General features: G+C 46.2%; 1 protein-coding gene across 2 annotated transcripts in view; it reads left to right on the top strand.

Moving 5' to 3' along the window:
- Window positions 1-21,441, top strand: part of LATS2 (large tumor suppressor kinase 2) — a 52,765-nt gene continuing 31,324 nt past the window's right edge. The window contains exons 1-2 of one of the 2 annotated variants that reach the window (XM_082220260.1): window positions 1-226; window positions 10,225-10,882. In XM_082220260.1, the coding sequence (XP_082076386.1) occupies window positions 10,541-10,882 (342 nt within the window). In that variant the 5' untranslated portion in view covers window positions 1-226; window positions 10,225-10,540. Of the gene's footprint in view, window positions 227-711; window positions 1,163-10,224; window positions 10,883-21,441 lie in introns of those variants that run through there. The other variant, XM_082220261.1, reaches the window with a different exon arrangement.

The raw sequence follows: 21,441 nt of genomic DNA, 5'->3' as shown, positions 1-21,441 counted from the left end.
TGTAGCGAATGTCCCAACTGTGCCCGGCCGCCGCCGCATTCGGAGCCCGAAAGGGGGAAAGGGAAGAATGGAGACGGAGCGGGGCGCTGGGGGCGGCGGCAGCAGTCGAGGCAGCGGCAGGAGGCAGCGGAGAGGAGTCACGGCGGCGGCTCCCTGATTCTCCCGCGGGCACCGAGAGAGGGAGGGGGCTGCGTGCGGGGAACCCCCTTCATGCTCGACCAAGACGGTAAGGGGGTTGTTGGAGGGGTGGGGCAAGGGGGCTTCCCCCTGGTGGCGCAGGCTGAGCCCTTCCACCTGCCCCTCCCGCCCCGCTCGTCGTTACTTCGCAGCTTTCCGGCTCCTTTTCTTCTTTCTTTAAAGAGGATTTTTGCAAACAGTTGCGCAGGGATTTTAGAAGGGGCGGCTTTCCCCGGGGAATCCTGAAGTTGCTCTTTAAAAGAAAAAGGCATCCACGCGATGCGATTTATTATTCCGGGAAGGGGAAGAGGCCGGGAGGGAGCTGGGCAATAGGCGGAGGAGAGCGGCTCTTCTTGGAAGGAGAGCGGGAGAGTTCCTCAGAGGAAGCGGCGGAGGGCAGCTGCTTTGGCCAAGAAGCGGAAAGTGGCCGCCTACTCGACGGCGTGTGCTAAGGACACGGGCCGTGCGGGGGGGGGGGGGCTTGGCAAGCCAGCAAAGCCAGGGCTGGGCGAAGATGCGGTTGTGAGAAGGGAGCCCTGTGAGCCCAGACCTCGGGGGCTCGACGGAGGACGGCGGCACGCGAAAGCATCTTCCCGTTTTCAAGGCTGCTCGGGACCAAATCCCCGCGCTGGATGGTGGCTGCCGGCTGCCCCAGAGGCGGCTCGGGTGGAGAAAGTGGTATCTGTGGCAACAGGATTTGCTGGCAAGCCGAGGGAGGGTTGGGATTCTGGCCCGCCGCTTCCCTTTTGCTTTGCTAAGTGGAGCGCTAGTTGCTGACCAGGGGGCCTCGTCGGCTAAAACTTAACGTTTTTAGAGGGTGTTGCGCAGCATGCAGAAGAGGAAGAGCGAGCGTGTTCTGGATTACTTGACGTGCCCTTGTATCTGGATTTAGGGGCTGAACTGGCCGTGGTGTCAACCGCTGGTGGAGCCAGTTGCCCCGTAAACGTTTCCACACGGTCCCCTATGGGAGCGTTTACACGCCCAGGTAAGCCCGTTCGCGTGTGTATAGTTAGCTCGTACAGGGAGAGGTGGCTCGGGCAGTTGAGCCGACGGCGGCGTGTTGCACGCGAATGGGGCTTCTTCCGTGATAAAGGGACGGTCGGGAGAGATGCGGAACAAGATAGGCAATATTTTAACCCGTGGCAAATCTTAAGGTCCAAGTCAGCCTTTATGCAGCCCCACGGGGAGGGGCGTGTGCGCGTCCGCTCCTTAAAAAAAATCAAATCAAATGTGGGATTTTGTTGTGTCCTTTCGGTGTAGAACAGGGCAATTTCTGATTCACCGCGCGCGTCCGGGTTTCATTATAATTATTATTTCGGATTAAGCCATGGGGAGCGGCGCGCAAGAGCGTGGTTATTTTATGGTTTTTTTGAGGATGTGGCATGGAAGGGACAAGAGACGGGGCTTTCCTGCCCGGTCCGGTGCGCGATTCCTCGGAAGTTCCGCGGGGCTTGGCGCTCCAGAACCCGGTGGCGTGCTCGGGATTGCAACCTCCCGGCTTCTGGAGCGGCCGAGCGACCTTCGCTTCTTCCTCTTGCCCAGCGCCACACCTCCCGTGGGCTGTGGAAGCGGGGAGGAAAGAGGGGGAGGATTGCGATTCCACTTAAAGCCTTTCCAGAGAGGCCTTTGCACGGGCGCGGGGTGGGAGTCGCCGTGAGCCTGTGCGCGCCCGGCCGCTGTCGCGCTCGCCCTCTGCTGCAGCGCGGCGCTCCCTCTGTTTTCGCTCGAGGCCTCTCGCGGCTCCCCGGCCGGAAGAAACCAGCAAACTTTTTCCCCAGCCCTTGAAAGTCGGACGGCGCTGCGCGGAGGGGAGTGGCGCCTTGGCCGCTTGCTCGAGTCCCAGTTCTGGGCCGGGGGAAATCTTGGAGCGGTTACCTCCGCCGCCCATCCCTTATGCCCGGGCCTCGCCTTCCCGGCTTCTCCTCACCCGCTTTGGAGTAGATCTTGGTGACCGTGTGACAGCTGAGCCCAGCCGCAGGACCTTCCGTGCTTTCCCAACGCCGGCCCCTCTGTCTTGGACAAGCGCCCTGCAACCTCTCCTCAGTGTGGGCTTGAGGGGCGCGACTGGGGCTGAAGTTTGAAGCGGGAAAAGGTTGGGGCTCGCTTTCAGCGCCAAAGCAGATCTCCAATGTTTTCACTGCTCCTGGGCCTTCACAGGAGAATCTTGTGCATGGTTTGGGGAAAAAATGGATAGAGATGTTTTTCTTTGGGGTGGGCGCACCAGGTGAGGCATGGTCTACAGCGGAAGCACATCGCAATGTCCGTCTATCCCCTCCTTTTGCTGATGGAGATCTTCCCTCACCCATTCCTGGGTGGGGAGGGGGCCCTTTGTCATTTAGGGGGTCTGCCAGATGCCAAAATACCTTTCCCCCCCTACCTCATAATATTAGAACTCCCCACCCCCGTCATCCAGTGAAGCTGAAGGGTGAGGGGGAATTCAGGATAGCCCCAAAGGAAGCAGTTCCTCACACAGCATATAACTGAGCCGTAGAAAATGCTATAACCAGATGTATGAATGGCCAGCAATTTGGATGACTTTAGAACAATAGGACAATGAAAACACGAACCACACGCCTTCTGAATAGTTTCTATCCAAGAGCTCTGATTGCACTAAATAATGATCTCAGGGCCAGTTGCAAGGTTTAGTAAGCAGGGAGTAGAAGGAATGAGATAGGTTTTAGGTTATGTTATGCCTTTAATAGGTCATGCTATATTCTGGATTATGTTATGTTTTATAGATTATGACTAAATAGGATGAGAGTTCGGAGATACGTGCAAATGTATATGTGAACCCGGTCTTTGGGTGGGTGTTTGATTTTCGTTGTTGTGTATACTGTGTATATATGGACAATGACAATAAATTTATCTAATCTAAGATGAGGCATATTCATGCACTATAAGGCTCTCAGTGGCTACTAGTCATAGTGACCGTGGATGCTTCCAAATACCAATTGCTAGAGGTCGCAAGCAAGAGTGCTGTTGTGCTTATGTCCTGCTTGTGGGTTCCTATGGGCAACTGGTTGGATATTGGGAGAGCAAAATGCAGGGCTAGATGCGCCTTTGGTCTGAGCCAGTGGCGCTCTTCGTACATTCTTAGAACATTTTCACAAATGACATTTTATTGCTACAGTTTCTACCACAGTAATCTAGATGTAAATCCGATATTGCTGTGAGAAATTTGGCTTGAAAATTGACAGCCTTTTACTTTCCATCCCACATTAGTTAGCAGGAGAGAGGACCAGAGAAGAGGTTCCTTTGCAGATTTTTGAGAGCAAGACATCAGTGTGTGCTAGAAGTTGAGGGGGGACCTAGCTTCATCAGGTCAGGTGACTAGCCATGGAGACATGGGTGGTGGGAAGCAGTTGATGGCTTGGGTCTATTTCTTTTTGGCAGATGCATTTTCAGACAATCATTTTCTTTCCTTATATCTTTCACCACTTTTTCTCCCAAGTTACAAGGATGTTAGTAGTTTCAGAGGATTCTTATCATTCTTATAGAGCACTCTGGGAGTTCTCACTTGAATCAGACAAGTGAGAGTTCTCACTTGACTCAGACAAGTGCTGCTGATAACATTTTCATCTCTTGTGAAGGCTCTCTAGGAAAGCTCAATCCATGATAACTATCTTAGGCAGAATGCATAAAGAAAGCTAATTCTTCCGCAGTTTCAGTTGTTCTTTATGCAGATTTCTGCGTACCGGTAACATGAAAGTTACACAATTAGCAGTTTGTCCAGCAAAATTTTTTTTGCTGTTTTGCAGAATTGTAGCAATTGTTATTATGTGGGATATTAAGCAGTGCTGAATTGTTCTTTAAAAAAGAGAGATTCATTATGCTCTGTGAAGTTCTGTAATAAAGGAACTTTTGACAGTTGCAATTTGTATCGGCACTCCTATATTGCAGGTTTATTTGTGTTTGAAGTGTTGTGTTGCATAGCTTGGGGTGCATATATGGCTGATATTTCCAGGGTTTCCATGTTAAGAGCATATGCTGCATCTGTGGGCAGATTATCCTGGGCCAAATGGGATGTCTTTAGGGACATGTGGGAATGGCTCTCAGCCCATGATTCTGCATTTGTTTGTACATATTGAGGTCACGCTGGGACAACTGGGCTCTTGCCTTTCTCTTTTTCTTCTGAGCTCTCACGAGAATTGTGTAATCCTCTTCTTATTCCACATGTCTAGCATACTAGTGACTATAGCGTAGGAGCAATTGGTGTCATGGGTAACTCGTCTGGCAAAACATTGCCGTGTTGCACAATTGAACGGCATATTGATAGAGATGGGGATTGAGGGTGTTGAAAAAGACCAACTATGTGGAAATGAAGTCACCGGGGTATGTATGGGCCTCACCTTTTTAAACCAGGGAAGTGGATCAGACAGGTAACAAAGACCAGCAGTCTCTTCCTATTCTGCATAACCAGAACAATGGAATCTGTCTGTGCTGTGTCCTAGTCATCACCTGTACATTTACCACAGACAAGCAAATTTTCCTTTACACACAGCGTGTTTCAGTTTTGCGTTGGACTGGAAACTGAAGAATTCCCCATGCAGACAGTCCTTACTGAACCCTTTATGGGCTGCAATTGCTCATCAACCCATGCTTCATTCCCAAGCATGGTAGACTGAATTCCCCACCTATCACTGCCTATCTCCTCTATAGCACTATTTGGTTGGCTTTCTGTTTGCTGTACGCTGATGGTATAATAATAATAATAATAATAATAATAATAATAATAATAATACTGTAGCATCAGGCAGTACTTCTCTTGCCCCTTTTATCACCTTTGCTGTTCTTGAGCAGAAGATGCTAGTACAAAAAGTGGTAGGACTTTTCTATGGTTCACCAGCGGACCATCGCTAGTGCGTGTGTGTGATAGAACCATATAGACAGAATTCTTTGATAAGTGCGATAACTCCACATCACAGAAATCTAGCGATAACAGTACGTCCACTGAGTTGTAAGAAACAGAACAGTGCTAGTCTGTTTTATGGCCATTGTAAAACATTATCCACAGCGTTTAATTTCACACCCCAAGGTCATGCGCCTGGATTTGCCTCTTTGTTCCCCAATATTAATCTGCTGCAAATAAGTTATTAAATCTTGGAGACACCCAAATGATATTGGAGCTCATTTGTGTGTCAAGGACAGTGCATGCAATTTGATGTGTAATTTGAGGGAGAGTCACTGCCCTGAAGAGCTTAACGTCTAGACTAATAAGATTGACAGATAGCTCATGTATGCTTGAGTAAAAGTGCATAGAGCACCAGAATAATCTGTTCATATTCTCCGGTGCTTGAAATCCCTGCAGCTATTGGCAGAGGAAGGGGGACTTTCCCCTTTGTCTCATCTCACTGCTCGGGAATCTGGAATCATAGTTGGACAAAATATGCCTCCTCACCCAAGCAGAGCCATATTTTACTCCCACTCTCAGAGGTCTTGGAAGGAAGAAAAATTACTTAATCTTGTTTTGCACACTCCTTTTAGAAACTTGGGTTGTGGTATTTCTGAGGTGCCTGAGAAATTTGGCTGCAGGAAAATCTGACTTTGGAAACTGCTATGGCCTGATTTACGCAAGCAGCAAGGTGGCACCTCTTTGGAAATGCACATGCGTTTGCCGTGCTGTTGCAACCCCACTTTCAGGCATTTTGCTATGGTTTGGCAAAAGTCTATAGAATTGCATGGTGAGCCTCCTTTCACAGAACATGGAGCAGCCTCCACTCAGTTGCCATTCAAGAAACAACCATGCTGTCGCTTGTGTCAGTTCTGAGAAGTGTTCCAGTGTTTTGCCAACTCCGAACATCTCCACACATGCTTTTCAAAAAAGTGAGGGGCAGGTGATCTGTATTCTGGACAAAGGCCTTGTTTTAAGGAATGTGGCCCTTTCGTTGTTAGCCATAAAGTGCATGAGTGCAGTTAGCAGTGTTTCACTGATATTTGTTGCCTTTTTGCACTGAAAATGTAGGAGATCATGACGCACGACAGATGCAGATGGAGTGTTGGTGTCTAGGTTTTGCTTTGTTCCCTCATTCCTAGTTATGTGAGAACTCAAGTTGATGGTTCAGTTTTAATGCTGCAGTCTGAAGCACGAGTGTGGGAAACAGCCTGTAGAGATATATACCGTACATTGAAGCTAGGATGCAAGGAATATGTATGCGTTGTAGATAATTGTGCCTTCTCTGCAACTTCAGGTTCTTCTCGCTGTCAAACACAACCGTTCTGCTCTTTAAACAGAAGCTAAAGCAATGGCTGCAGTGACAAATGAAAGTTTCATCCACATGCATGGTTCTCCTTTCTGTTTCTTCTTTAGATTAACTGCACAGTTTACTGTTCCCTCACTTGCTCATCTCAACCTTTTGGGATCCTAGCCCAAGTACGAACCTTTGCAGGAGAATTTGCCTGTTCCTTGAAGGTTACTGCACCCCCATCTGTAATGTTGTGGGCCAGGAAAAGATAACAGGAGTGTGATATGGCATTATTTCAGTAGCTGCATCAGTATTCCTTTGTAAAGCCTGCAGTTCCTGGATGTTCCATGCAGGGACAGGAGAAGGAACAGCCTATATCTCAACAAGGCCCCCAAAAACCTGTGCTGATGAGCCTTAAAAGAAATATTAAAAAACAAATAGGAGAAACAGTTTGAAAAATAAGAAATCAAATATTCGAGGGCCCCCAAGGGGATCAGAATCTCATGTTAATAAAACCCACACTTTAATGTAAGCAGTGATACTTTTCTTGATTTGCTTTTTCAAAGGAAGAATGGATGAAGTTGCCACCTTCTTGTAAATGTAAAAAACTGATGGGGAGACACTTTGCTCTTTGGTGGTGAGCTTTGCTTTTGGTCTGTAGTAAAGCCCCAGTGGAATTTGGTTTGGATTTTGAATCTGGGTTAAGTTTCTAGTTGCTGCGCTATTTTCATTCACCGCGGGTATTTGATTCATTTTATTTCCGTGCTACTTTCCATTCAGATGAATCCCAAAGCGGCTTACAAGTAATAAACAACGGCAGCATAGTGAAATGTAACAGAACATCACAAATGCAGCATATAAGTCATATGAAATAATTAACAAATCATCAGTAAAACCTAATATTTCACTCTATTCGGGTTAATTCAATCCCTTTTTTCCAATCTTCTTTTCCCTTTCACCTTGATTCTTTTTCCATATCCTCTCCAAATATTTTGAGAAATATTTTTTTGGGGGGGGATGGGCCCTAAGCTGTTCACGAAGTAAAAATAAATAAATTCATTGGAGCTAAAATACTAACAAAATGAAAATACATTGCTCCCGGTAAAAACCCTGATGCAAAATACCAAGCCATGGGGGATAGACAATCGCCCTCTGTATAGGGGCAGGTCCCTGCCTCTGTTGGCATCGTCTCGAAGACTGTCTGTTTGCATGTGGCTCTGGAGAATGAAGAAACCCACGAACAGTTTTATCACGCCTACCCTGCTGATCATGCCATTTTGGGCTCTCCTCCAGAGGAATGTGGACTGTTTGCACCAGCTGTGTGTGCTATAGCCAGTTTTGCCTCTGTGTTGATGGAAGGCTTGTCCTCGGCACAAGTTTTCATCTACAGTATATACTTCTGTTCCTCCCCCTCTTCCCTGCCCCCCACCTTTTCTGGAGATTGCTTTTTCCTATTTTATAAAGAAAGTAGTTCGGTGGTAAGGAATGTGATCAAAATCTAAATCCTAAACAACAATTGCTTGAAAGCAGTAGACGTTCTATCTACATTTGTTTAGGATTTAGGGGTGTGGAACCTCAGGAATCAAATGAGCCCACCACACTGTCTGGTCCTCAGAACTCTCCCCAGAACCTTGCAGAGCCTGCTGGGCAACACCAAGTTCTATTTTTTTACTTAACCTCTGGCTCCACGTACCATTGGCATATGGCCCTGGAAGGGTATCCAGCGGAAAAAAAGGTTCCCCACTGTAAATAATGCACACAATATTTAGAAAATTCTCATATGTGCATGCTGTTGAAATGAATGGGAATTGTACGAGAGCTCAGAAACAGCAGAATCATAGAATTGCAGAGCTGGAAGCGACCATGAGGGCCAAAGCCTTTGCATTGCAGGAATCTTTTGCCCGGCGTGGGGTTCAAACCCACAACCATGAGATTAAGACCTACCAACTAAGCTAGAAACATATTGTTTGTAGCTAATTTGTCCCCAGAAGAGCAAAGAGACTCGGGCTAGGTACAAACCATACATTTAAAGCACATGCACATACCCAAATAATCCCGGAAACTGTAGTTTATTCCCCCACAGAGCTAAGAACTGCTTTTTTAATGAGCTAATATATTTGTGTTGAGATGTGCACCAGTCTGTTATGTGTAAGAAGGGTCAGGGACAAAGCCCATAAGAACGCAGGAGCCTTCTGGATCAAGCCAATGTCCCATCTAGTTCAGCATCCTGGCCTCTCTGTGGCCACCCAGATGATTAGAAATTGATTTAGCGTTGCCATTACCTCAGGCACATCTCTTCTGCAGTTTCCCCCTTGTGCCTCCCTTCACCTGCTTTTGACTCAAGCAGCAAGAGTTTGGCTGGTACAGTTTAGCTGGCATAGTTGCGCCACCCCGAATTACTGCATCAATGAAAAATCTCCTGAATTGTTTACTGGAATTCTTGAGCATGTCTAATGGCAAGATTACAATTTAAATAATATAGGCTGCCTTTTCCAGTTAAGACTCTGCCAGAGTGGCTTGCGATACCGTACCAACAAACCGATGTGAACATTAAGCCCGGCACAATAATAAAATGCTCGTTATTAAAACAATCCATGATATGCTTTACGATCCACACAAACACACCAGTAATGCATACACATTCCTGCAAAAGTAAATGAAGCCGCCTTTTCAGTTAAATATATCAGTTTCTATTTACCAATAAAAATTCTTGGCCATAATGGACAGAGACTGTTCCAAGTCTCCTCATAAATGGCACAGGTCATCATTCTTAGATTTATTTGTTTGTTATTTAGATATTTATAAACCTCACTTTCCTAAGAAATGTAACAAGGCACTGTACAACAGAAATGACAGGATCTCTATGTCTTTTGTATATGGCTTCAGAAACTGGTCGTGGGAGGACACTGAATGTGGAATAACTGGTAATGTCTCCACAGCCTCAGTGGTTGAGGGTGGAGTGTAAGGAATCAGGGGGCCTGTGAGGTAATTGGGGGCCCAAGTTGTCCAGAGCGTCATAAGTTGGATGTTACCAAGTGCACATGTGTTTCTGATAACACACTACGGACAACATGTAGATGAGTGTCACCATGGAGGCACAGTTTTTCCAGTGCAGTTGTGCAGCAGTCCTCTTGCTTTTTTTGTTGGTCTGCAGACCTTAGAGATGGGCTCTAAAGTTTCTCAGTAAAACTTGTAAATTGTGTGAGTGTGCGTGTGCGCGCACACGCATTTGTAAACACAGTGATTCCATTCAGGATGTTCTCCTGTCATTGCCAAATGCTGACAATTATTATTTGTTACTCCAAAAAGCTCAAAGCAGCATACATGAGAGAAATCCAATTTTTATATTCCCATGCACTCTGCTAAATTCTAATAAGAGTAACTTGCATGGCACAGCCTTGCATGGGTATTTTGACTCCTTGATCCAGAACTAGCAGTCAGTTCACTGAGTACAGTTTTTTTACCTCATTTCCTCTATTATTGTTTTGTTATGCATGAAATTTGTTAGTGGCTTTATCTTGCCCAGGGCAACCCAAAGTGACTTACAGTTGAATCTCTAGAACTCTCTCCTCATTGAATCTCCCAGACGCCCAGTGCTCTTCTGGAAAAAGTTTTAAGAGCTTCTGGGGAAAGCGTTTTGTTTATTGTTGGATTGAGTTAGTATAAAACTTCCTGGACAGTTTTAATTGTGACATATTTCCATATTCTGCATGCTCTTAATCTTTTCTTTGTTTACCATTTTGCATTTCACAAGCAAAGCAGCAATGTGGAATATAATAACATACCAGACTGACTCTTGGGAAGAATTCTTTTGATAAAGAAGAAGAGAACTGCATGACTATATCTGTGTTCTGCTTTCTTCCAGATACTGAATAGCAGCGAGATGGAATTTTCGGGGTTCCCCTCTGTGTACAGAAATTCTGAAAACTCTGAACTGACGAAGCTTGAAAGTGGCACCTGCTCCTTGAGACTTATGTAGTGTCATAGACATACCAGGGGACTTCAGAGAATACGGAAGTGTGACACAGTCTCCTCCCCAGTTTTACCATTTATGTTGGAACTACTATCAAGGGATTATGCTTTGCAGCAAACTGATACCTTCAGGAAGAACCGTGTTGAATGTCCCTTTGGTTTTATGCAAAAGAAGTTGGAATTTATGCTGAAACAAACCTGGATTAACCATGAGGCCAAAGACTTTTCCTGCTACCACTTACTCTGGGAACAGCAGACAAAGATTGCAGGAGATCCGGGAAGGTTTGAAGCAACCTACCAAATCTTCCAGCCAGGGATTGCCCGTTGGACCAGGAGGCGAAACTTCTCTGGACCCTAAAATTGCAGTAGGGAAAGATGCAGCCAGGCAGCAGCAAATGAGACCAGTTGCCAAGTTTGGGCCTTACCAGAAAGCACTGCGAGAAATCAGATATTCTTTGCTGCCCTTTGCTAATGAATTGGGCACCACTTCTGCAACGGTTGAAGTTAATAGACAGATGCTCCAGGAACTGGTGAATGCAGGGTGTGATCAGGTAAGCATTATATTAGGGCAAGCTGGCTCTGCTTCAAGGCTGTATTAATTGGACAGTGATATTGGTGGAAATACAGGCATACAAGAACAAAGTTAAACACTCCCCCCTCATTATGGTCCATGGGGTTGAGCATTGTGGTTGTGTTTACCACATGCTGATGTGCTTTGCCACAGCATTCACTCTGCCACGCTGAGTTGAGGATTGAAAGAGAATGGTTGACAGAATGAGATGAAATACAGTCATACCTCAGGTAGAAGTAGCTTCGGGATGAGTATTTTTGGGTTGCACACTGTGGCAACCCGTAAGTAACGGAGCATGTTACTTCTGGGTTTCGCTGCTCGCGTATACAGTCAAAATGACGTCACACATATGCGGCGAATTGCGAGTTGCAGACGCGTGAACTTGGGTTGAGTTCACTTCAGGATGCGAATGGGGCTCCGGAATGGATCCCGTTCACATCCAGAGGTACCACTGTACTTTGCATTCTTGTTCCATAGGCTGCCCATAATTTTGCTTTAAAAAATGCAACATGCTTAAGTGATGGTGCGATTTATTTGTTTATTTTTAATGTAACAGAAGAATCTCCAGTGGTGTTTGCCACTGTAGATGCAAAACCAGGGTGGAATCTACACACACATTAAAAACACACAGTGAAAATGCTTTTTTAAAAAATCATTTTGAAAAATACATTGAATTTTGCATAGCTCGCTTTCGCCATCTAGTGCCACATTTGTATATTGCACTTCACAACACATTTAAAACGTTTTATTTGCAGCTGTGTAGATGAGTCCCAGGACTCGCTGGGGCTTGTCTCCACTGGAGTTTGCTGTGTGTTTGCATTCACGTTTAATTTGCATAGTCCACATGACGTTACCTTCAAACAACATCAATCTCCCAGTAAATTTGGGTTTACTTGATACAGGAATAATCTGAATGTTGAGGGAGATTAGGCACGAAACTGTTTCACTTGGGGTTCACAGATGATTTGTTGCATTGTTTTGGGAGTGGATCAGTCGTCACTTTCTGCTGTTTCCCTTTGCATGCTCACTGCTTCCTCTGTGCTTTCATTTCCGGTTATGTTCATAACAATTTACAGCATGCTCCTTAAAGGAGGAGTGTAGATTTGCACCCAACCAGAAAACTGCCAAGGTGTGTGCTGAGAATTTAAAACAATTCCCTGACTGTGCACTCTTGCACACTTCCTGGGCAGGGAAATCTTTTTAAAAACAAGGTGTGCTCCCACATCTCTCTCCCCACATGCCCTGCTGGTACTTAATTGGCATAACAGAACCAACAAATTAGAAGGGGGGGGGGCAAACACAAAAGGGAACTCCTACTGGTATGAATGGGGAAAGATCGAAGCAGCTCCTCATACACATCCAATTACGTGTGGGTGTGGACTGCTACGGTCTAATTTGAATTGGGGGGGGGGGAGTGGATTGACAGCTCAACAATACTCCAATGTGGACAAGCCCCAGGATGCAGCCCCTGGGCATATTTTAATGGCACGTTTCCTCACAGGAACATATAAAGTAAAAAGTATAGAGTGCCTTTCTCCTTTTCTCTCCTTAAATAATGGTAACCAACTCATATGCAGCTGGTACTAAGCATCCTTTCTGTGCCAGGGGTATAACTTCTAGAGCAGGGGTCGGCAAGGCTTACTGGGCATGGGCTGGATCACTCCCGCAGAGATCCTCTGTGGGCTGGGCCAATGCAGTGCAGCGCCGGAAATCGTTTCTGCACATGCCCAGATGCTGAAAATCGTGTTTTTTGGCGTCTGTGCATGCGCAGAAGCGATTTCCAGAGCCGCAGAAGAGAGTCCCTGCGCCGGCTGGTTTAGCACAGCATGCGGGGACTCGTTGAGCCGGTGGCTCGGTCCGTGGGTGGCTTGTGGGCCAGTTAAATGGCCTCCGTGGGCTGCTTCCAGCCCATGGGCCTCAGGTTGCTGACTCCTGTTCTAGAGAGTCCCAAGCCCTGACATCTCTGCTTTTGGAATTTAAGCATCGGTTAAAAGGAATTTCTTACTCTGTTTTACTTCTGTTCCGAGCTGCACTGCCTGTAAGGCAAAAATGGTGCCACTGAGTATCAAGACTGAAGAAAATACAGAGCGGCCTGTGACTGGATGCCCCTGGCAGCTCATTCTATTTCTAGACATTCCCCTACTTCCTGCCTCTTGTGTCCAAGAAAGCCAAAGGCTGTAAAACGTTGCAGAGCGGCCGTGTAAATCGAACCCACCATTTTTCTAGAAACCCATGGGGGCTAGAAATGAGCTTTAAAATAGAATAATGTTTGCATCAAATGAAACATCAGCAGCTTGGTTTTTAAATGGCGTTTTGTATTCTGACGTTGTGCACCGCCCTGTTATTTTATGATACGCTGGTATGGAAATAGTTTTACAGATAAAAATAAATAAATGCCAAGTGCTGCGGTGACCGAAGAAGTATTGAGCAGTGAGGCATGGCTTTGGGGCATGAGTACTAGACTGGCAGGGGGCACCGCCTATCACCAAGAGAGTCTAGGTTCTGCTTTAAATGCTCCAAAGAATCTGCAGACAGGCACAGGTTTCCCATAAATGTGTTTATAAAGAGAACTAAATGTTCTCTGGCTTAAAAAGATGAAATAAAACCTTCTTAGCTTTTTGCTGAAGACACATCTCTTTACCGCGACCTTTGACACTTGAGATACATAATTTAAGCTCCACCGTATTCTTTTGACTGCAATTTGCTTTAACTGGCTTTAATCATTGTATTTTTAATGTTTTGTGATCTGCGCTTGGGACCTAATGGTGAAGGGCAAGTAAGAAATGTAATAATATTAGTAGTTTTGTAAAGGGCTGTTAACGTGGCTGTGTGCTGCAATCTATAAGGAGGAAGTTTTCACATAACCTAACCATAGTTCCCTGTTGAGGGAGTTTTAAGTGGGGGGCTCTGATTGGTTTAAACTATGGCTAGGGCTTTAACAAACCTTAGTTTATGATTCTGGCTTGTTCACTGGCTATCCTTTAAATCAACAACTAACACGACACACCACATTTGGTTTAAAAGCAGAAGTGGGTGCTTTTGATCTACATCTGCTGAGGGCTTTTAGAGGTCTCAAATATTGCAAATCATTGGTGTCCAGAGGTGGCCTTAAGAAGAAGAACAGCAACAAAAATATGGGCTTTACCTTTCCCCAACAGCTGAATGTATAACTTCTTATTCATTCAGAGATGACTAAAGCAAATAGCATTTGATATTATGATTTTTTTAAAAAAAAGCTCAGACAGTTTCAGGAGTTGTAGAACTAGACAGCAAAAAGGCACAGGCTTACTCAGTAAGAAAATATGAAGCCAGAATCGCTGCTAGTTGCCCATCGGCTGGTAAACAAAACTTGCAGGGCCTGAAAGTGCACCTTTCAGACTTCGAGAAATACTGGTGGCAGGACTGTAGCTGTCCTCCTTGCTGATCATTAATCCACTTGGAAGCACCCCAGGCAATTACATGTGGAATGTTGCATGAAGTTGTAGATAGTAGCTTTTTAAATATTTTAATTGCCTTGAATAGATGCAATTGGGCATATGATTGGATTTGTTCATCAACTTGGAGAAGTTTTGGGTTCCAGCTCTCTCTCTCTTTTTCATTCTTTCTCAGAGCGGAAATGTTGACAGGGTTGTTGCTTCTGCTACAAAATGATATGCTGATGTGAATTGTGGAACAGCTGCAGTGCGGGAAGCTGTTTTTCAGCAATATGGATCTGGTTGTGCCTTAATGCATTTAGCAAAGTTTGGCGTGAAGCGGCAAAATGTTTGTGATCTGACGTCTTTCAGCTCAGGGGCTTCCCAAATTTCGGGGGGGGGGGGGAGAAGAACCACGTGCACACAGATTGCTATTTATACTAATACCAGGAACTGTGAGAGCTTAAAATCTGAATTTTCATAAGTTATGCAAATTAGGCAAAATATACTTGGCTATTCATGGGGAGTGTTGTGTCATAGGACTGTCTGGGTGCAGAGGAATGGTGGAAGGAACCAGCTGGGGAACCTTTCACTGGAAGAAGGCTCAGACAATGAGTGGTTAGAGGGAGATGACTGGGAAGATGTGTCGGAAGCTGAAGAGGTAAAAGGACTTAGTGAGTTGAGCTAAGCTAAGAGATCTCTTGTAGACAGCCCTATGAGGATTACGGGGTTGAGTGGTGTGGTGTGTCAGGTTTTATAAACTGAGATATGGTCAGTCTGAGCGTGGTTTTTTGTTTTAAAACCTGTTTTAACTTACACTATTTTGCACCTAGCCCACCTAAAGGTAAAGGGACCCCTGACCATTAGGTCCAGTCGTGGCAGACTCTGGGGTTGGGGCGCTCATCTTGCTTTATTGGCCGAAGGAGCCGATGTACATCTTCCAGGTCATGTGGCCAGCATGACTAAGCCACTTCTGGCGAACCAGAGCAGCACACGGAAACGCCATTTACCTTCCCACCGGAGCGGTACCTATTTATCTACTTGCACTTTGACGTGCTTTCGAACTGCTAGGTTGGCAGGAGCAGGGACCGAACCGAGCAACAGGAGCTCACCCCGTTGCGGGGATTCGAACCGCCAACCTTCTGATCGACAAGTCCTAGGCTCTATGGTTTAACCCACAGCGCCATTCGCGTCCCTACCTAGCCCACCTAGGGACCGTGTATTCAAGGGGAGGATGAGAGTATAATTCATGCATGTCCCATTTGTGTCCATGAAGCCTAAGCCCAGATAAGGCCCCAGTGGAAGGCAAGTCAGTTCCCTCCACCTTCAATATTCACTGTTTGCTTTTATCAGTCACACCATAACGAGTTCTTTTGGCAACGTGCAAATTAAAACAAATACTTCTTCTCTAGCGTCTAGGACTTTACCAGCTGCAGTTGTCAGACTGCTAGATTCTGGACGTGCTGCTAGATTCTGTGCTCAGGCCCAACAAAGGGGAGCAGCATCTCTGCTAATACCTGAGACTGTTTATGATGCCTTTCCATGACCTGGGAAGTTAAGAGTTATTTGCGAATATTGTAATGTGCCGGAGAACATCTACCTGTCCCCCATGTTGAAGTCAAGGGCTTGGAATCTTGTCTGTTCAGGCAGCAGTCTTGACTGCATTCCAACATCCTTTCATCTTGCTGGGATGGAAAACACATTGAGAAACCAAAGACCGATAGTGAGATGAAAAGAGCAAATGCAACAAAAAGTGTATTGTGGTCTCTTAAAGAATAAACAAATGTATTGTGGCTTCAGCTTTCATGGGCCAAGGGCATCTGACAAATTCGACTCTAGTCCACAAAATATGGTGCCACAATAAATTCCTTAGTCTTTAAAGGGCTGGGGTGTTGTTTGGGGTTATGGGGGGGGGGTTGCTGTTGGTTTTTTTGTATCTTTATTTTAGATTTAGTTGTCATCCATTTGGAGTTGGTTCAGTTTGGTCTTGTATTTTTAAAACTGTTTTGTTCATTGTTGATGACTGCTTTTGCTATGTTGCAGTTATGTTCTCCCCCTGTTAAAAGCCATGAGTGTGGTTTGACCTGTGGAAAGGCAACATACAAATAAAATAATGTATGTGTGTGTGTGTGTGTGTGTGTGTGTGTGTGTGTGTGTGTGTATGGGCTGTAAGCCTGCTTTTACATCTGAAGCATCAGGCGAACATACCCGCAAATCACCTTGTCATTAAAGCTTGCCAGCCATGCTTCTGTTTGCTTTCTTGCTTGCCTGTCATTGCCACCTGTAGCTTGGAGAAAGTTAGCAAAGGTCCTCCAACTGGGAGCCTGAAATGGGAGAAGGTTGCATTGGTTGTACAGCCTTATAGGGCTCTCACCCTAAGGTGGGAGGGAATGGTTAGGAAGGAGAAGACAGATGGGTGTTTAGTTTGCTAATACAGTCATACCTCGGGTTGAATATGCTTCATGTTGAGCGCGTTTGAGTTGCGCTCTGCGGCAACCCGGAAGTAACGGAGTGTGTTACTTCTGGGTTTCGCTGCTCGTGCATGCGCAGACGCTCAAAATGATGTCACGCGCATGCGCAGAAGCAGTGAAAAGCGACGCGTGCAAGCGCAGACGTGCTGTCGCTAGTTACATTTGCTTCTGGATGTGAACGGGGCTCCGGAACAGATCCCGTTCGTATCCAGAGGTACCACTGTATACTCATCTGAGCTTTCAGATGTGAAGAGTTTGCTGAAAAGCTGAAAAAATACCTCATGTACCGTTCCTTATAGCATGTCTGTCTTTAGGTAGGGTTGGAGGACAAATTTGATTCAGCATGCATTTAAAGTTGCATCTATCAAATCCGGCCTTTCCAAAACATTATTTGAACTGAAACACAGCTCCCCTTTGAAATTCACACTTATCTTCATTTTGAAATGAGGCTCTACAGCCAGTGTTTATTTAAAAAAAAGCATCTAGTAGGGGAAAGTGTACATGAAAAATAAAGGCATTAGCATACAAAAATGTGCATTACGGGAAATTGCTTAAAATATGTGTACGTTAGTCAAAACTGCACATGGAAATGTGTTTTGTACTAAAATGCTGGTGAGTTTTCAAGGGGGTTAAATGACAAATTGCTGCAAAATGTGGAGAACTGGGGAAGAATGAGAAATGGAGAGAACCAAAACCGACAGACCCATCACCCCACTCCACCCCAATTTCCAGCCCAAAAAACTCCCAACATTTCTACAGCAGTCCCTTGTCCTTCACAAAAGTATATTTCTGCCCATTTTAAAGTTGCTTCCATTATAACCAAATGAACTGGCTGGTCACATCCATGACTTGCTTTTTTTTTTAGAAAAGCTCCAGACAATTATGCTGCAGCATTTTCCCAAACATAGTGAGCCACAATATGGCTTGCTTGTGCCACGAGGGGAGGCATGTTCACAATGAAACCACGACTAATGCAAACTATGGCTTACTGTGACATGCAAACAAGCCCAGGTTTTTTTTTAGGGTTTTTTTTTTTGTTTTTAATGCTCTAATCAGAATAATTCATATATTATAACGTCTTAATTCTGAGCACGGAGCTTGTGTTTCCTTGGAATAGAATTGGGATTTTTGTGTCTGTGCAGAACAAACAACAACAAAAACCCTTCACCCACGTGACACCGGATTTTTGTCCTCTGATTTTGGCTGCATAAAGGGAGCAGTAAAAAGTCACAAAGGAATGTGTAGTATTGTGAGAACAGAGTCTTGCTAGGAAAAGAGGAAACAATTGCTTCAGCAGGTCATTGAAAACATTGATCGTTTGTTCATTCCTGTGCTCAAAGTCACTTCTGAGTCCGAAAGGGTTGAGAGAACTACTAATGCAGCAGGAAGTGGTATCACAATAGAATCAGGGTGTAATAGTTCCTCTTGGAAGGTTTTTATGCTTAGTCAAAACCACACTTCTTGATAGTTTAGACTTGACAGGCCCCCAAGTGGCTCGGGTTAGGGCAGAAAAGTCGTCCGCCCCCCCCCCTGCCCAGTGGATTGAGACTTTTTTTAAAAAATATATATCTTTATTACAGCCAGTTCTGTATATAATAAATTTCCAGTGATTTCCCATCCAAGGGGCTTTACTAGATCCATGCCTTCTTCACTTACTAACAATCCACGTGGACCCAGTTTGACTGCTGGCCATGTGAGCTGAAATTTGTAACCAACATGGGATGATAGTGATCTCCTCTTCTTCCCATATCATGTCACTGACATGGGAATTTAATCTTTAGAATTTATTTCACCAGGTGTGACAACTCTCTCTTTATAAGCGAAGAAAAGTTTCTCAGGAGGCGTCTCCCCCACCCCATATATTTGGCACATATTGCTGTTCATGTATAAAACCGAAGGATGGAAAAGTGCCGTAATAGAATCTTTGAGAGATAGCCTTTGCCTGAATCTCTGTCCAGGGCTGGTGTCAAGGGTAGGCCCACCCCTCCCCAGCAAAGGGTCCACTAACGGGGGCGTCCCCTGGGCCTGCTGCAGTGGGGAGGCAGTTTTACTGGGCAACCACCTCTAGCAAGGAAAGCAAACTAGAACCACATACAGTACTTAAAGCTGCTAGTTGTGAAGGTGGTACCCTGCCTCGCTCAACCGAAAGCTCACTGGCCTGCTTCAAACCCCAGCTCATTCACCCCCTGCCCTTCTTTCTCGCCCCTCTCTACCACCCCTCTTGTTGACTCTGCCACTGCCAGCCCAGCTTGCTCACCTGTTGCCCTGCTTGCTTGCCCTGCTGCCTGCCTGCCTGTCTCTGATGGTGCCCTCACACTGGAGCCTGTGCAGTCTGTTGACAGCTTGACGATGGACTAGTACCAATATTGTGTGTGTGTGTGTGTGTGTGTGTAAAGCAGTAGAGTTGCACAGCTCAGGAAACAAATGCAGTCGCCGAAGAGATAAGCCAGTTTTAAACAATCTTAAAAAACTACTTTGTTTTCAGCCTTGCAAAAGACATCCTGCGCCAGAGGACTTCTAATGCCAGTAATTTTCAGCATGTTGTAGGTCAGAGAAGCATGACACGGTGCTCTGGAATGCGCAGGCTACGTGCCAGTTTGTAGTGGAGTATCGCTTCAAAGCAGCGTATGTAGGATGTTTCTTGCAGAAAGTTGTGCATGTTCCCATAGTTTTCTAGTTCATTGCCTAGCAGGCGGATAGTTATGAACCTAATCTTTGCTCTAGCTGCTTGAGGCGAAGCACGAAGGAATTTGGGCAGAGTCCGGGTGTCATGGGTAAGGCAGAGTAAATCCTCCTTCAAACAGACATTGGGTTTTATTTACATTCTGGAAGGTTCCCTTTAAAGGCCTTCCCTCACATTCTACTGGGAGTGGCCAAGACCACATAACACTGGTCCTGAAAGACCTACATTGGCTCCAAGTATGTTTCCAAGCACAATTCAAAGTGTTGGTGCTGACCTTTAAAGCCCTAAACGGGCTCGGCCCAGTATACCTGAAGGAGCATCTCCACCCCCATCATTCAGCCTGGACACTGAGGTCCAGCTCCGAGGGCCTTCTGGCAGGTCCCCCACTGCGAGTAGTGAGGTTACAGGGAACCAGGCAGAGGGCCTTCTCGATAGTGGCGCCCAACCTGTGGAACGCCCTTCCATCAGATGTCAAGGAAATGAACAACTATCAGACTTTTAGAAGACATCTGAAGGCAGCCCTGTTTAGGGAAGTTTTTAATGGTTTTTTTCCTGTTTTTAGTGTTATGTTGGGAGCCGCCCAGAGTAGCTGGGGAAGCCCAGCCAGATGGGCTGGGTATACATATAAATTATTATTATTATTATAAATTATTATTGTGTGTGTCCATGGACTCTGAAGGATATAGAGTTGAGCTTGGATGTGGCAGTTCCGAATTTGGGTGCCTTGCCTCTCAGTTATGCAGCTACCTTCAAAGTTTCTTATACAGTGGTGCCTCGCAAGACGAAATTAATCCGTTCCGCGAGTCTCTTCGTCTAGCGGTTTTTTCGTCTTGCGAAGCAACCCGATTAGCGGATTAGCGCTATTAGCGGATTAGCGGCTATTAAAGGCTTAGCGGATTAGAAAAAGGGGGAGCTCTGGCGAGCCTGCACCAGAGCAGCACACGGAAACGCCGTTTACCTTCCCGCTATAAAGCTGTCCCTATTTATCTACTTTCACTTAAGAGTGCTTTCGAACTGCTAGGTGGGCAGGAGCTGGGACCTAATGACGGGAGCTCACCCCGCCGCGGGGATTCGAACCGCCAACCATACGATCGGCAAGTCCTAGGCACTGCGGTTTTACCCACAGCGCCACCCGCATCCCCATATGGCGGCGCTTTTCTCCTCAGGGACGCAGCAATCTTGTCCCACGCTGGGCACCGTCAATGGTAGGAGTCTGCTCGCCCGCCTGCCCGCCTCAGCAGGGTGGTGCTGTGAAGGGGGCATGTGACACCGGCTGCTGCTGTGTTTTCCTCCTGCTCCCTCTCCCTCAGTCCACCCTTCTCCGCACCGCTTCCTCGCGCACTTTCTTCCTCGCGCACTTTCTTCGTCACTACCTGCCTCCTTCCCTCCCTCCTTCATTCCTCCCATGGCAGTTTGTTGCAGTCGCCGCAGCCACCACTTGTGGCTTGGTGGGCAGCTCTATCTTCTTCTCTGCGTGCCTCACGGGAAGTAGCATCAGTAGGTGGTGGGTAAAAGCTCTGGCGATACCCCGATTCCCTTACCTCCATCCGTGGCTCCTCTGCCAGGGCTGCTGCTTCTGTCTTCACTGGCCAACGCAGCCCCCTATGTGGCTTGGCTGGCTGGAGAAGCCCAACTGCAGCTATTGGGACGACAACTGGGACAGGTAAAGCGAAGCATCTTCACGCCTCCTTGCGGGCGGGCGAAAATCGTTCATTTTTTCCCTTCAAAATATAGTCCGCCACCCCACAAGGTCTGAGGGACAGTGGACTGGCCCCCTGCTGAAAAGTTTGCTGGCCCCTGCCCTAGGGAGTCCTTTCCACTGTCGAACAGCTCTTACTGTCAGACCATAGAGGCTTCCAAGCATGCCTTCAAGGAAGATAGGACATAACAATACTTCTCATTTTCATTTATTTAATAGCAGCCCTAGAAACTTAAAGCAGTGTTCAACCGAATAATTACGCAAGTGGAAAGA

Source organism: Podarcis vaucheri (assembly GCF_965113315.1).
Source record: "Podarcis vaucheri genome assembly, chromosome: 4".
Classification (NCBI taxonomy): domain Eukaryota; kingdom Metazoa; phylum Chordata; class Lepidosauria; order Squamata; family Lacertidae; genus Podarcis; species Podarcis vaucheri.
Note: the sequence above shows the minus strand (reverse complement) of the source record. Positions and strands in the feature narration are given on the sequence as shown.